The sequence below is a fragment of the Borostomias antarcticus genome, assembly GCF_949987555.1.
Source record: "Borostomias antarcticus genome assembly, chromosome: 14".
NCBI classification, from domain to species: domain Eukaryota; kingdom Metazoa; phylum Chordata; class Actinopteri; order Stomiiformes; family Stomiidae; genus Borostomias; species Borostomias antarcticus.
The window spans coordinates 11,679,995-11,692,915 of record NC_140247.1 but is presented as its reverse complement, the minus strand read 5'-3'; the positions used below and the strand labels follow the sequence as shown (position 1 = coordinate 11,692,915).

Genomic DNA, 12,921 nt, shown 5'->3' with positions numbered 1-12,921 from the left:
TGCTTATAAATTACGGCGGTTTGACGCCATTGGCCTTGACAAAGGGTGAGAATGGGAGCTGCTGCCAAGCCACATACATCATTGACACTACATGTATCAATAATGCATTGAGCTTGGCTGTCGTTCCAATGCTATTTTTTATATAGTTCTGCAAAAGAGAAGACAGAAGAGATTAAAACGGAATGAGGGGTCCGCATACAATGTGTAATGAAGGAGCTTACATATGTGCGTACGTGTGTGTGTGTGTGTGTGTGTGTAGCCCACCCCTGAGGACTGGCTCAACGGGGGAAAGCGCGTTCTATTTCTACCCTTTCTGGGCCCTTCTTCAAACCGTTGCCACCGCTCACTCCTCGCTTCAGATACCCTGTGAGCCTGGCGATGATGAAATCCTCTGAAAGACGTAGCCTGCGCCGGCTAAGCTAGCGCTGCAACACGGAGACCTCTCGAGCGCTCTGAGGGACATAGCCGACCGTGGGCTTGACTGAACCACACCAAATGAGATACACAGACGAAATCTATTGATAGAATGGCTGATGTTTTCTCATTAGGGCCCCGGCTAATGTAAACAGGGCCCCGGAAAAAGAAAACAGGAGGGCACCGGGGCCTCGGTCATTCGGCACACGCTAGCCTTGATTGGTTGGCTAAAGAGGGCGGGTAGCTGGGACTACGCTATATGACTTTGACCCTAAGCTCGTGACCTTAGATTGACTACTGAGAGGCTAAACACACAGCGGGATGGGCCACGATTGAGCAGAGCCTTTCATTACTTGTGGGCTTATCCAAATATGGAGAGAGGGGGGACAGGGGGGTCACTGTTTAAGTAAAAAAAAAAAATCCTGTTCTTACTTGAAGTGTCAGAGAAAGGATCACGGAATAGCCCGGAAACCGACTGAGCCTCTTCAAACTGGGGATTTAAAATGGAGGTCTTACTGCCCCCTTCCTGCCCCTACCCCTGCTATTTTATACAATCAGAATACGCTCACCTACTGTAGTAGATGCACATATCACACACACACACACACACACACACACACACACACACACACACACACACACAGCAATGGCTCCATTACCGATAATAATGTCAGAAAATGTTATCAAAAATACTCTTGTAGGTATCTAATTCAATAAACACAGACACACACACTTGTACTGTACAATCGCACAGAAACACACACTCTTACTCACAAAAAAATCACACACAGGCACACACTTATTCTTACTTATTCTCTTCACCTATTCCCTGAATGGCCAAGTGAGCTTGTATGGCTGAACCGCAAACACAGCATTTCCATTAGTGTGCTAAGTGTGTTTGGCGTGTGATTGGCGTGTTCAGTGTCCTGTGACTCGTGTCAGCCATCTTTGTTTACCACTGAGCTTCAATGATTGTGACCCTCTTGTTTGCAGCACTTGATGAGAGTTTTAAAAAGGCGCCACAATGCCCTCCAAGGTGAGGGGATGTACTGTAGCCAGGAGGCCGGGTCAAAGGGTATCGTATCTTGTAACAGTCCTTGCTTCAAGGTAGAGCTCACTGAACGTGCACACACACACACACACACACAAGCACAAACTCAGGCTCACACACACCAATATTTCTCACTCCTTTTTGAGAGACATGAATATGTAAATGACTAGTGAGGCGACTATGTATCCCTGGTGTTGGAAAAAGGAATATGTTAATGACTGGTGCAGAAGATGCATGTGTTAATCACCAGTGTTGGGAACATACATACATTTAGCACTGGTTCAGGGGTATGCAAATGAGATGCATGAGGGAAGCGACTATGCAAATCACTTGGATGAGCGACAGGAAGCCATCGAAAGGACAGAGCACGACGGCGCGTAAATCACCAGTAAGACGATTTAGCACAAAAGTTGATGCGGCCTAGGGCAAAGTTCTTGTGCAAATCGCCGGTATGATCAGAACGAGATCGTCGGTCAGATGCGTCGGTCAGACACATGCGTCATACGATAAATGCGGGTACTATACTGTTTCTGCCCCTCCTCTGTGCATCTGAAGCGAAAAGTCGCGATGCTACGATGTGTGGGGGGGGTCTGTCGCAGCGGCAACAGTTGCCAGGGAAACCTCGCAGCGGGGACCGGCGGAGAGGCGCGGTGCCAGGGATACGGACACGACGGGCGAGGTGATTTGCTACTGTTTGGGCAGAACACTGGCCTGCTTGTGGAGATATGGCGTCTAAAAGGAAATGTGAGTGACGGGTGGGGGGGGGGGAGGAGGAGAGGGGGGCGGGGGCATCGGGCGCCATATGCGGCGCCAGCTGCGACGCTGTTCGGGGCGCGTCGAGGTCCGGGGGTACGTTGTCACGGCAAGGGGGTGTTGACTTTGAGCGCTATCGCGGAGGCGGAGAGCACGAGTAAGCCCCCCTAAGCAGAGACCCTGTGCCGGCCATTTCACATTCTGTGCGTCTGTTATCTTAAGCACAGCCGCAGTGGAGAGCCAGAGTGATATTAAACAGTGATAGCTCACTCCAGAATGGAAAATATCCATAAAAGAAATGCCACCAAGTTTCACAGTTCAACTGCTGTTTTATGTGCCAGGTTTTTTAATTTTCAAAGTGACTTCTGCTAACAGAACATCTCTCATAATTATAACATTGTAATTAGCTAATTATAATAACAATAACAATATTACAATTAAGATAACACTTGATTTAAAAAAAAAGAAAATCATCAAACTAGATAAAAACCCAAAATGAAAAACACTTATCGTAATAGTTTTGTTTTTAAAAGAGATCTATAAGTTTCGATATTTTTCATTTAATTGTCCTTTTTCTTTAGAAAAAAATTCAGCCATTGTGTATAAGTGATCTAGTCTTTCTCTCTATCTGTCATCGAATGAGCTTCTCTTACCTGATCAAAAGCTCGACAATGCTGTCCTCCTTTAGCTCCCTCTCTCCATGAATTCCATTCACACATGAGAACACTGAGATAACGTTCTGGAATATTCCTCTGCCAACCAGCAGTCTTCATCACAGGTCCATGTCCTGTCTCTTATGCAACATGGTAAAACCAGAGGTCCTGATTGGCTAAGCGACTTCTGAACAGAAGAGTTGAGGTGTGTGCGGACGCTGTGTGGGAGAAGCCATCTTGAGGGCCGTGGTCAGTCGTGTTGGTGGGTGTGGGGTTGGACTGTTCCAGTAGTGGAGACTGTGGTGATCATTACTGGTCCTCGTGTTACTGAGTCAATTTGCTGAGATCATCACCTCCCACAGCTCAATCATAAACATCACTTTCATATACAAATGAAGATGTACTATTCTGCCATTTGTACTGTATACAGTAGGCATGACAATAATAATAATAATAATAATAATATGAATAATAGTTATAATGATAAGGATAATAGTAGGACTGTATAATATATATTTGTTATCAATATCATGATATATACACGTTGAAACCAATTGTTGAGCAAATTTAAAATATTCTTTTTTTTCACAGAGCATGCTAGTTCTAGCTGCTTTTTAGATATATGTACAGTATAAGATTGTTCAGCATTTACTGTTCACTGTCATTACAATATGATCATCAATAAACAAATAAAGTGGATCATCATCATCATTATAACCATTATAATTATTATCATTATTACTTCAGCCATGTTGTGTATCGAACGGTGAGTTTCATATTCTTCACCACAGAAGGAGAGTAGACATCACTCTACTCCAATGACCCTGTTAATGTAAATGAGACAGGAGAGGGAACGCTTTGTAAGGCTACAAAAAATCGAGGCTAAAATAAATTCAATCGAATACTCTTTCCTAGGTTTCCTTCTCCCCTCCTGCTCAACCGGGAACCTCTCTCTCCGCCGTGCCCCATCACAGCACAGTGGGGGAGGCCATCTTGTTTTCAGATGAGGAAAGTCTTTAGGGACGACCGCTAAGACAGCAGGTTGTAGATTCTCCAGAAGCTGCAGCTTTCAGTCAGAAACTTTGTAAAGATTCTTCATAATTTATTTCTTTGAATAAAAATATATTTATATATAATATGTACTTTCAGTCTATTTGTATATTTCCATTGTCCTATCTGTTGTTGTTGGTTGTTGTTGTTGCTGCTGCTGCTGTTGTTTTGTTGTCCAAGATGAGTCACTCCATTTCTCCTCTCCTCATTCAAAAAGAGTAGCCAGTCAGGTGTGAAAGAGGGAGAAAGTGATTATGTGTGGAAGAGAGTCCATTGTAAAACGCCACTGTTGTTCTCTTCCTGCACAGCGCTTGTCTGACACCAGACTGTTCTCTGCTCAGTTCCTCTGCACTGCCGTCATTCCTGTTCCCCGTGCTGTCCTGCTACTGTAGGTACATCCTGGACAGCAGTAGTAGTAGCAGTAGTACTGTAGGACTGTAATAATACTGAGCCCTGCCTTACTCTGGGACTGTCCCAACACTAATCTGACGACCTCAATTTGACTCGCTCCAGATTCAAGTCACAACCCCCCCCCCCCCAGTTATTTACACATGTTGGTTCTGGGTGTGATTGTGTCTGCTAGTTATACGAGGTGATCTGAGCTGGATAGTATCAACATACTGACTGGACTGTGTGTTCATGCTCCGACGCTCCGCTGATGCAAATACCGGTTGAATGAGATTTCACTTTGGCACAGTTCTGAGCAGGTTTGGCACATAAGTAGTCAATCTCCTAATGCGCTGTGATGTGTTAGTGGCGGGGTGTTAGGGTTAGGTCTCCGGGGGTCTCATATGTGTGTGCCTGTGAGCAGGGGAGCGTCTGAGCAGGTGAAAACGCTGGGACTAGTGTTGAGCTGGGTCTAGTGTTGAGCTGGGTCTAGTGTTGAGCTGGGACTAGTGTTGAGCTGGGTCTAGTGTTGAGCCGGGACTAGTGTTGAGCTGGGTCTAGTGTTGAGCTGGGACTAGTGTTGAGCTGGGACTAGTGTTGAGCTGGGTCTAGTGTTGAGCTGGGACTAGTGTTGAGCTGGGTCTAGTGTTGAGCTGGGACTAGTGTTGAGCTGGGTCTAGTGTTGAGCTGGGACTAGTGTTGAGCTGGGTCTAGTGTTGAGCTGGGACTAGTGTTGAGCTGGGTCTAGTGTTGAGCTGGGTCTAGTGTTGAGCTGGGTCTAGTGTTGAGCAGACACACACTCCTGCCTTCTCCCTCTGTTTCTCTCGACCAATGAAACGGCACACCGAAGCAGCGTCTATTGTATGTAAAAAAATGTCATATCTGGCCACGAAGATAATACAATCAGTCTCTCTTTCTCTCTCTCTCTCTCTCTCACTCTCTCTCTATCTCTCTCACCCTCTCGCTCTACTTCCTGGCCATCCTAACAAGAACTCTCTCTCTTCTCCCTCTCAGATCTGAGTCTCTTGCACGTTTTCCTTGGAGCCACTTTTGAAGAGGAGGGGCTCGATCTGAGGGTTCGGCCCTTTTCCCATGAGTCCCTTCAGAGAGCTGTGGAGGCCCATGGGGGGCAGGGCCAGCGGGGAGGGGAGGAGGGGGGCGCCGCCGCCGCCACTGGCGGTCGGCCCCTGGGAGCAGGACGAGGGGTTGTTGTTGTTGTTGAGGCCCCCGCCGGGGCCCAGGCCCAGGCCCATCATGTTGTTGTTGAAGTGGTGGGCCTTGTAGTAGTGGTTGAGGTGCTCGGCTCTGGCCAGGTTGGGCAGGTTGACGATCTCCGGGTGATGCAGCCTCAGGCTCTGGCCACCTCCGATGCCGCCACCGCCGCCTCCCCCGCCCCCCCCCCTGCGGCACGGTGGAGCCCCCCGAGATGCCGCTGCCGCGCCCGCCGGCGCCCAGCTCGTCCTCCACGTTGATGATCTCGATGGCGCGGGCGGGGCCGTGGTGCTTGTGCAGCTGGTGCTGCTTCCGCAGCTTGTAGAAGACCACCAGCATCACGGCCGCCATGAAGGTGATGGCCACGAAGCAGCCGATGATGATCTTGGTGGTCTTCATCACGTCGTCCAGGCCGGAGTAGCCTGGCTCCGTGACGGGCACGGTGAAGGTGGGCCGGGTGGCGGTGGGCGAGGACGACGACCAGCCCGCCCACAGCGAGGACGCCGTGGTGGGCACGCCCCCTTGCCACAGGTGGCCGGAAGGGGTCGGCCCGGGGATGCGGATGAAGGTCTCGTTGATCTCCGGCCGCAGGGCGGACTCCTCGTCCCCGGCGGCATCCACCGTCTCCACGGTGACAGTGGTGAAGTAGGTGTAGTTGACGCCCACGTCTACGGCGGTGACGTTGAGCACGGCGGTTGCCGTGGTGTTGCCGGCCGAGTTGGTCACCATGCAGGTGTACTGGCCCGTGTCTCGCAGCGTCACGTTGGTGAAGTTCAGCGTGCCGTCGTGCAACACCGAGATCCGCACGCGGTACGAGCCGTGGGTCATGAGCGTGCCGTTGGGCGTGATCCAGTTCACCGAGGTCATCGAGGTGCCCGTGCGGCACTTGAGCTCGGCCGCCATGCCCTCGGTGACGTTGAGGTCGGTGGGCGGCTCCACGATGACCGGCGCGTAGCAGGTGAAGTGGCTCTGGTCCAGCTCGCCGATGTACTTCCCCTTCAGGCCTGGAGGGGCGTGGCAGCGGGCGCAGCAGGTGGTATTGCTGGGCACCGTCTCCTTCAGCCACCAGCTGAGCCAGAGAACGTCGCAGTTGCACACCCATGGGTTGTGGTTGAGGTGCACGCGCTCCAGCTGGTGCAGTGGAGTGAACAGGTCGTGCGGCAGCGAGTGCAGCGAGTTGTGCGACAGGTTGAGCTCCTCCAGGCTCTTCAGGTCGTCGAAGGCGTTGCGCTCGATCACCGACACCTGCGAGTGCATCAGCCACAGCTTGCGCAGCGACACCAAACCCTGGAACGAGCCCGGACGGATGATCTCCAGACGGTTCCCCGATAGCTCCAGCTCTTCCAGACGCACCAACGCCGTCAGGTGAGGGATGTCCTTCAGACCGCACATGCCCAGGTTCAGGTAACGCAGGTTGACCAGCCCCACGAAGGCGGCCTCGGAGATGAAGCTCAGCTTCTTGAGCTCGCCCAGGTCCAGGCGGCGCAGCGACGGCACGCGGTTGAAGGCGTAGCCGGGCAGCGTCTCGATGGGGTTGTTGCGCAGCCACAGCTCGCGCAGCTTGCTGAGGTACTCGAAGGCCTGCGTCGGCACCATGGTGAGGCGGTTGTCGAAGAGCTCCAGCGTGTTGAGGTTGGGCAGGCCGTTGAACGCGCCCACCTCGATCTGGCGGATGTGGTTCTTGGACAGCTGCAGGATCTCCAGGTGCCTCAGGTGCTTGAACGTGTCCGATTTGATGACCTGCAGAACGGAGAGGGATACAGTTAGAATCCTTTTCCCCCTGATATTATTCTAGTGATGTCAAGAACAGGAAAGGAGAACTATAATTGAACATATTACTGTAAGTCACTCTGGATAAAAGCGTCAGCTAAATGACTGTAATGTAATATAATGTATAAAAACGGGGGAACGGCATCAGACGCACACAAAAAAGAGCGGAGAACTTTTAACGGGCTCCATTTTGCAAATGAGGAGACAAAGGCCACCAGATGTTTTTTCTGAGGGCGGATAATGTTTTCTGGTAAACGTGGCTGTGGAGGGGTCCTGGCCACCTCGCAGCTGCGTCGCCGCCGTCCAAATGAAGCTCATTTGGCGGGAAGTCAAAGACAAACCAGCCAGCGAGTGCGACTAAAAGCCCTTAAATCTCTGCCTGTTGCGTGGTACGTGTGGCCAGGGCCTTCAGAGAGGAGGAGAGAGCCTCCTGGAGCCAGGCCACAGCTGCCTCTGTATGTGGAGCAGGTGGGGGCCAGGGAGGGAGAGGACGAGGGAGGGAGGGAGAGGAGGAGGGAGGCAGGGAGGGAGGAAGGAGGAGGGAGGGAGGGAGGGAGGGAGGGAGGGAGGGAGGGAGGGAGGGAGGGAGGGAGGGAAGGAGGAGTGAGGGAGGGAGAGGAGGAGGGAGGGAGGGAGGGAAGGAGAGGAGGAGGGAGGGAGGGAGAGGAGGAGGGAGGAGGGAGAGGAGCAGGGAGGGAGGGAGGGAGGGAGAGGAGGAGGGAGGGAGTGAGGGAGGGAGAGGAGGAGGGAGGGAGGGAGGGAGAGGAGGAGGGAGGGAGGGAGGGAGGGAGGGAGGGAGGGAGGGAGGGAGGGAGGAAGGAGAGGAGGAGGGAGGTTGGGGGTGTTTGAGAAGTGGGTGGGAGCTGTCAAGGCTTTACTCTCAGGGTACTGAGAAAAATAAGCCAGCGAATCTAGGATGCCTTCAGGTGTTAAAGCATTTTTAGATTTTTTAATCATTTCAAGTGGCGCTTCAGGATACAACAAACCAAATCAGGATGTGTGGGTTAAAAGGGAGGCGTAATGAGTGGTGTTACGTCTTTATATTTCAAAGCGCTGTGTCTCTTTTAAAGACCGCGGAAGAACGAGGAGAACATGAGGATGGATCTGCCCTTCTCCCTCCTGTCATCATCACATGTAGTTTAATATGCTGCTGGTCCTGAGTGGCACAGAATGACCATTATGGTTATTTATGACCGTATGGTTCCCACGTCCCCCGCCATGCTACTGACGTGGCTTGACCAGAGCCAGAAAGGCCCCCGACAGCACCAGTCATTTGGTAATTGATTCCATCAGTTTCTTTTTTTTCTTTTTAAATTTTCACTTTTTCCATCAGCAGGATTTTCTGAACACACACACACACACACACACACACTCACTCTCTCTCTGTCTCTCTTTCTGTCTGTCTGTCTGTCTGTCTGTCTGTCTGTCTGTCTGTCTGTCTCTCTCTCTCTCTCTGCCTGTCTCTCTCTGTCTGTCTGTCTCTCTGTCTGTCTGTCTCTCTGCCTGTCTCTCTCTGTCTGTCTCTCTTTCTCTCTGTCTCTCGCTGTCTCTCTGTCTGTCTCTCTGTCTGTCTGTCTGTCTCTCTCGCTGTCTGTCTCTCTGTCTCTATCTCTATCTCTGTCCGTCTGTCTGTCTGTCTCTCTCTCTCTCTCTCTCTCTGTATGTACAGACATACACAAACAAACAGTCTTTTAGTCAATTAGTCTGAGTGGAGCGTGGAGGATATTTACCTGTATTGAGTTCTCTTGCAGGTTGAGGTATCGCGTGTTGACCGATATGCTTTCAGGCACCTCATCCAAGTTCTGTCTCGTGCAGATGACTCGACTGGCCTGATTGGAACAGGTGCAATGGCTGGGACACGGGGAGGCGGCCCCCGCAAACTCTGGCCCAGGGAGGAGGAGCCGCAGGAGCAGCTGGGCCAATAGGAGGAGGAGGGGGGAGGGGCAGGGAAGGCAGGTCACCGTGGTGATGCGCATGGCAACTGGGACATGACCCTGCTCTTTATCCAAAAGTGATGCTGAGTTGCTTCCAAACAGATTTGAAGTCCGGACCGGATTGGTTTCTCCTACGTTCTCCACCCGCAAGTTTGGTCCAAGTTAATGGTTAATTTAACTCCTTCTGTCTGTGTCTGTTTTTTGCTCCTTGTTTTGTTAACATAAGAATAAACACTTGAACAGATGTTATTCCTTTGTTTCTGTTGTCTAGGGAGTTGGGTGAGGATTGCAGAAAGATCCAGGAGTTACTATAAGAGAGAGAGAGAGAAACAGAGAGAATGGGTATTAGAGGTACTCGCAGTGCACCCGAAAGAACACATGAATTTACTCTAGGCAGTTAAAGTCTTAACAAACACAACAGACCGACAAACATCTACGCACTCACCCCTGCTACTGGATCATTAACATCTACCTAACGTCAAAGTCAGTTCACCATAATGCCACCTGCGCCTGACTGTAGTGCCTTTTGGTCTGTACCAACCCGAATCTGGGTCCTTGGTCCCAGGACCAACGTTGCTTCAACGCCGGTGTGACTCGAGTGAATAACGATCGCTCTTCCATGAGCGATGAGCTGGTGTTCGTACGACATCGCTTACTCTATTTCCCTGCCACCGCGGGGGTGACATGCTCTATGGGGGTATATGCATTAACACGGCTGGATGGCTAAGTTAACCCACCTCTGGCTGCTGGAGCCCAAGCGCGCGCGGAGCGCCAACTCTTTACACGTCAAAAAATACACCGGGAGAAAAAGCACGCGCTGCTCAAGGTTAGACGGTCCAATCAATACGCGGTACGTGCGCTGGGGATCAGCCTGCCTCGGTTCACACACACACACACACACACACACACACACACACACACACACACACACACACACACGCTGCGCTTAGCGCCGGCGCTAAACCTCGTACGGAAACCTCATTAGTAAAAAACGCCGCAGAAAGAGCCTCATTAGGAAATAACCTCTCTATAAACAATAACCACAGCACGTGACGGTGGACAGCGTGTTTGTCACTAAAATAGCGTATAAGAGATTAACGCTATACACTGGAATGTACTGTAAGGATTTTGATAAGAATGTGGTTATGGTGAAACTCCCTCCGTGCTCCTCCTCGCCCTCTCTCTCCCTCTACCTCTCTCTCCATCTGCCTTGCTCTCTCTCTACCTCTCTCTCTCTTTCCATCTCTCTCTCTCTCTGCGGGTTATTTAAACCTGGATAACCTCAAATGAGGACATGCAGTAGCCAAGAGACGATTATTAATGCTGATGGCAGTAATGATGGCACTCTGACACACCGAGAACCTGGCTGAGTAAAGAGTAAAAGAGAAGATGGAGGGAGGGAGGGAGGGAGAGAGAGAGCAAGAAAGAGGGACAGAGAGCAAGAGAGAGGGGGACAATGAGAGAGGGATTACTAATCTGATAGATGACTGTACAGCGACGAGGGGAGAGGGGAATTATCAACACTACAGTAATAGATGAATACTGAACAGCTGCAGAGAGGGAGAGAGAGAGGGAGAGAGAGAGGGAGAGAGAGAGAGGGAGCGTTGAGAGAGGGATGGAAATGGATGGAGGGATGGTCACCCGGTGAGGGATGATAGAGGGACAGAGACCGAGGGAGGTAAAAATAGTGGGAAGTGTAGAAGAGAGATCAGTGGGAGAAAAGAGGGCAGAAAGAAAAAGAAAAAAAAGTGGGTGAGGGAAAACTAGAGAGAGAGAGAGAGAGACAGAGGCATTAATATTAATAATCGCTCAGAGAGAGAGGGAAAGAGAGAGAGAGAGAGAGAGAGAGAGAGAGAGGGAGGGTGAAGACTCAATAGAGAGATGAATATAAAAAAGAGAGATGGAAGAGGGGGATGACAACAGAGATGCATATAAAACGGAAATGGAGAGATGGAGGGAAAGACATAAGAGAGGAATGAATATAAAACAGACGGAGACGGAGGCCAGGTCTACTGAACGCTGGATGAGGAGGGAGAGAGAGAGAGAGAGAGAAGGAAGAGAGAGAGAGGGTAAGATTGATCAATAATGTGTACGCAGAGTGCAATGACATTAAAACACACACAAGGACACTGTGATAAATCATATCTGTGCCACCATCTCTGGTCGAGGCCGGCGTGAGGGAACAGGACACTAGTCCCTGGCTGCTGTCTGACTGGGACCGCTGCACAACCGGGACCGGTCTACACGCTGGGGAAAACCCTGGGCTAAAACCAGGACCGGTCTACACGCTGGGGAAAACCCTGGGCTAAAACCACGACCAGTCTACACGCTGGGGAAAACCCTGGGCTAAAACCAGGACCGGTTTACACGCTGGGGAAAACCCTGGGCTAAAACCAGGACCGGTCTACACGCTGGGGAAAACCCTGGGCTAAAACCAGGACCAATAAAACCAGGACCAGTCTACACACTGGGGAAAACCCTGGGCTAAAACCAGGACCAGTAAAACCAGGACCAGTCTACACACTGGCAAAACACTGTCTCTCACTAAAACCAGGACCAGTCTACACACTGGTAAAACACTGTCTCTCACTAAAACCAGGACCAGTCTACACACTAAAACACTGTCTCTCACTAAAACCCTGTCTCTCACTACACACTAAAACACTGTCTCTCACTAAAACCGGGACCAGTCTACACACTGGTAAAACACTGTCTCTCACTAAAACCAGGACCAGTCTACACACTGGTAAAACACTGTCTCTCACTAAAACCAGGACCAGTCTACACACTAAAACACTGTCTCTCACTAAAACCCTGTCTCTCACTACACACTAAAACACTGTCTCTCACTAAAACCGGGACCAGTCTACACACTGGTAAAACACTGTCGTGCAATAAAACCACTGCACGCTAAACCACTGTATCTCAGTAAAAACCAGGATCATTCTACACACTGGTAAAACACTGATCTCACGCAACGATCTCTAGCCCTAGCAGCTGCTCCAGTGGTTAAAAAGGTTCAGAAGGTTCAGGCATTATCCTTGAAAATGAATGACTCTCACATTTTATTTTAATTTCAATCCCCGTTCAGAGTGATAAGTGAGTGCTAGAGCTATTTCAGGCAGACGGCAGCTGAGTGGAACTGGAAGGTGCAAAGACAAAGTGAGACCGAGGGAGAGGCTAAGAGAGACTGAGATAGAGGCCGAGATAGAGGCTGGGAGAGAGGCTGAGAGAGAGGCTGAGAGAGACTGAGATAGAGGCCGAGATAGAGGCTGGGAGAGAGGCTGAGAGAGAGGCTGAGAGAGACTGAGATAGAGGCCGAGATAGAGGCTGGGAGAGAGGCTGAGAGAGAGGCTGAGAGAGACTGAGATAGAGGCCGAGATAGACGCAGGGAGAGAGACTGAGATAGCGGCTGGGAGAGAGGCTGAGAGAGTGATGTAGGAACTTACTTTACACATATTACTTGATCAATAATTATTCAAAAGAAGGTTTATCTTACTGTAATTTAGGGTCCTTAAATAAAGAGGATGTCAGACGAGAAAACGTTAATCCAGGTTTATTGCTTTCATGCAAGGTGATACAGCAGGTTACAGTCCACACAAAGCTAAGCCTCATCACATTGATGTTATGTCTTATAAGCATGGGATACACATTCTTCCTGTCCAAACTAGGTTTGGCCAACAGGCCTGCAGTTCTC

General features: G+C 50.4%; 1 protein-coding gene across 1 annotated transcript; it reads right to left on the bottom strand.

Annotated features, from left to right (window-relative positions):
* Positions 1 to 5,318: 5,318 nt before the first annotated feature.
* lrrc4ba (leucine rich repeat containing 4Ba) lies at positions 5,319 to 9,266 on the bottom strand (the record flags this gene model as incomplete). The annotated part of the gene is given in 3 exon segments (XM_084448993.1): positions 5,319 to 5,703; positions 5,705 to 7,260; positions 9,021 to 9,266. Coding segments are annotated over 3 exon segments (2,187 nt in total).
* Positions 9,267 to 12,921: the final 3,655 nt, after the last annotated feature.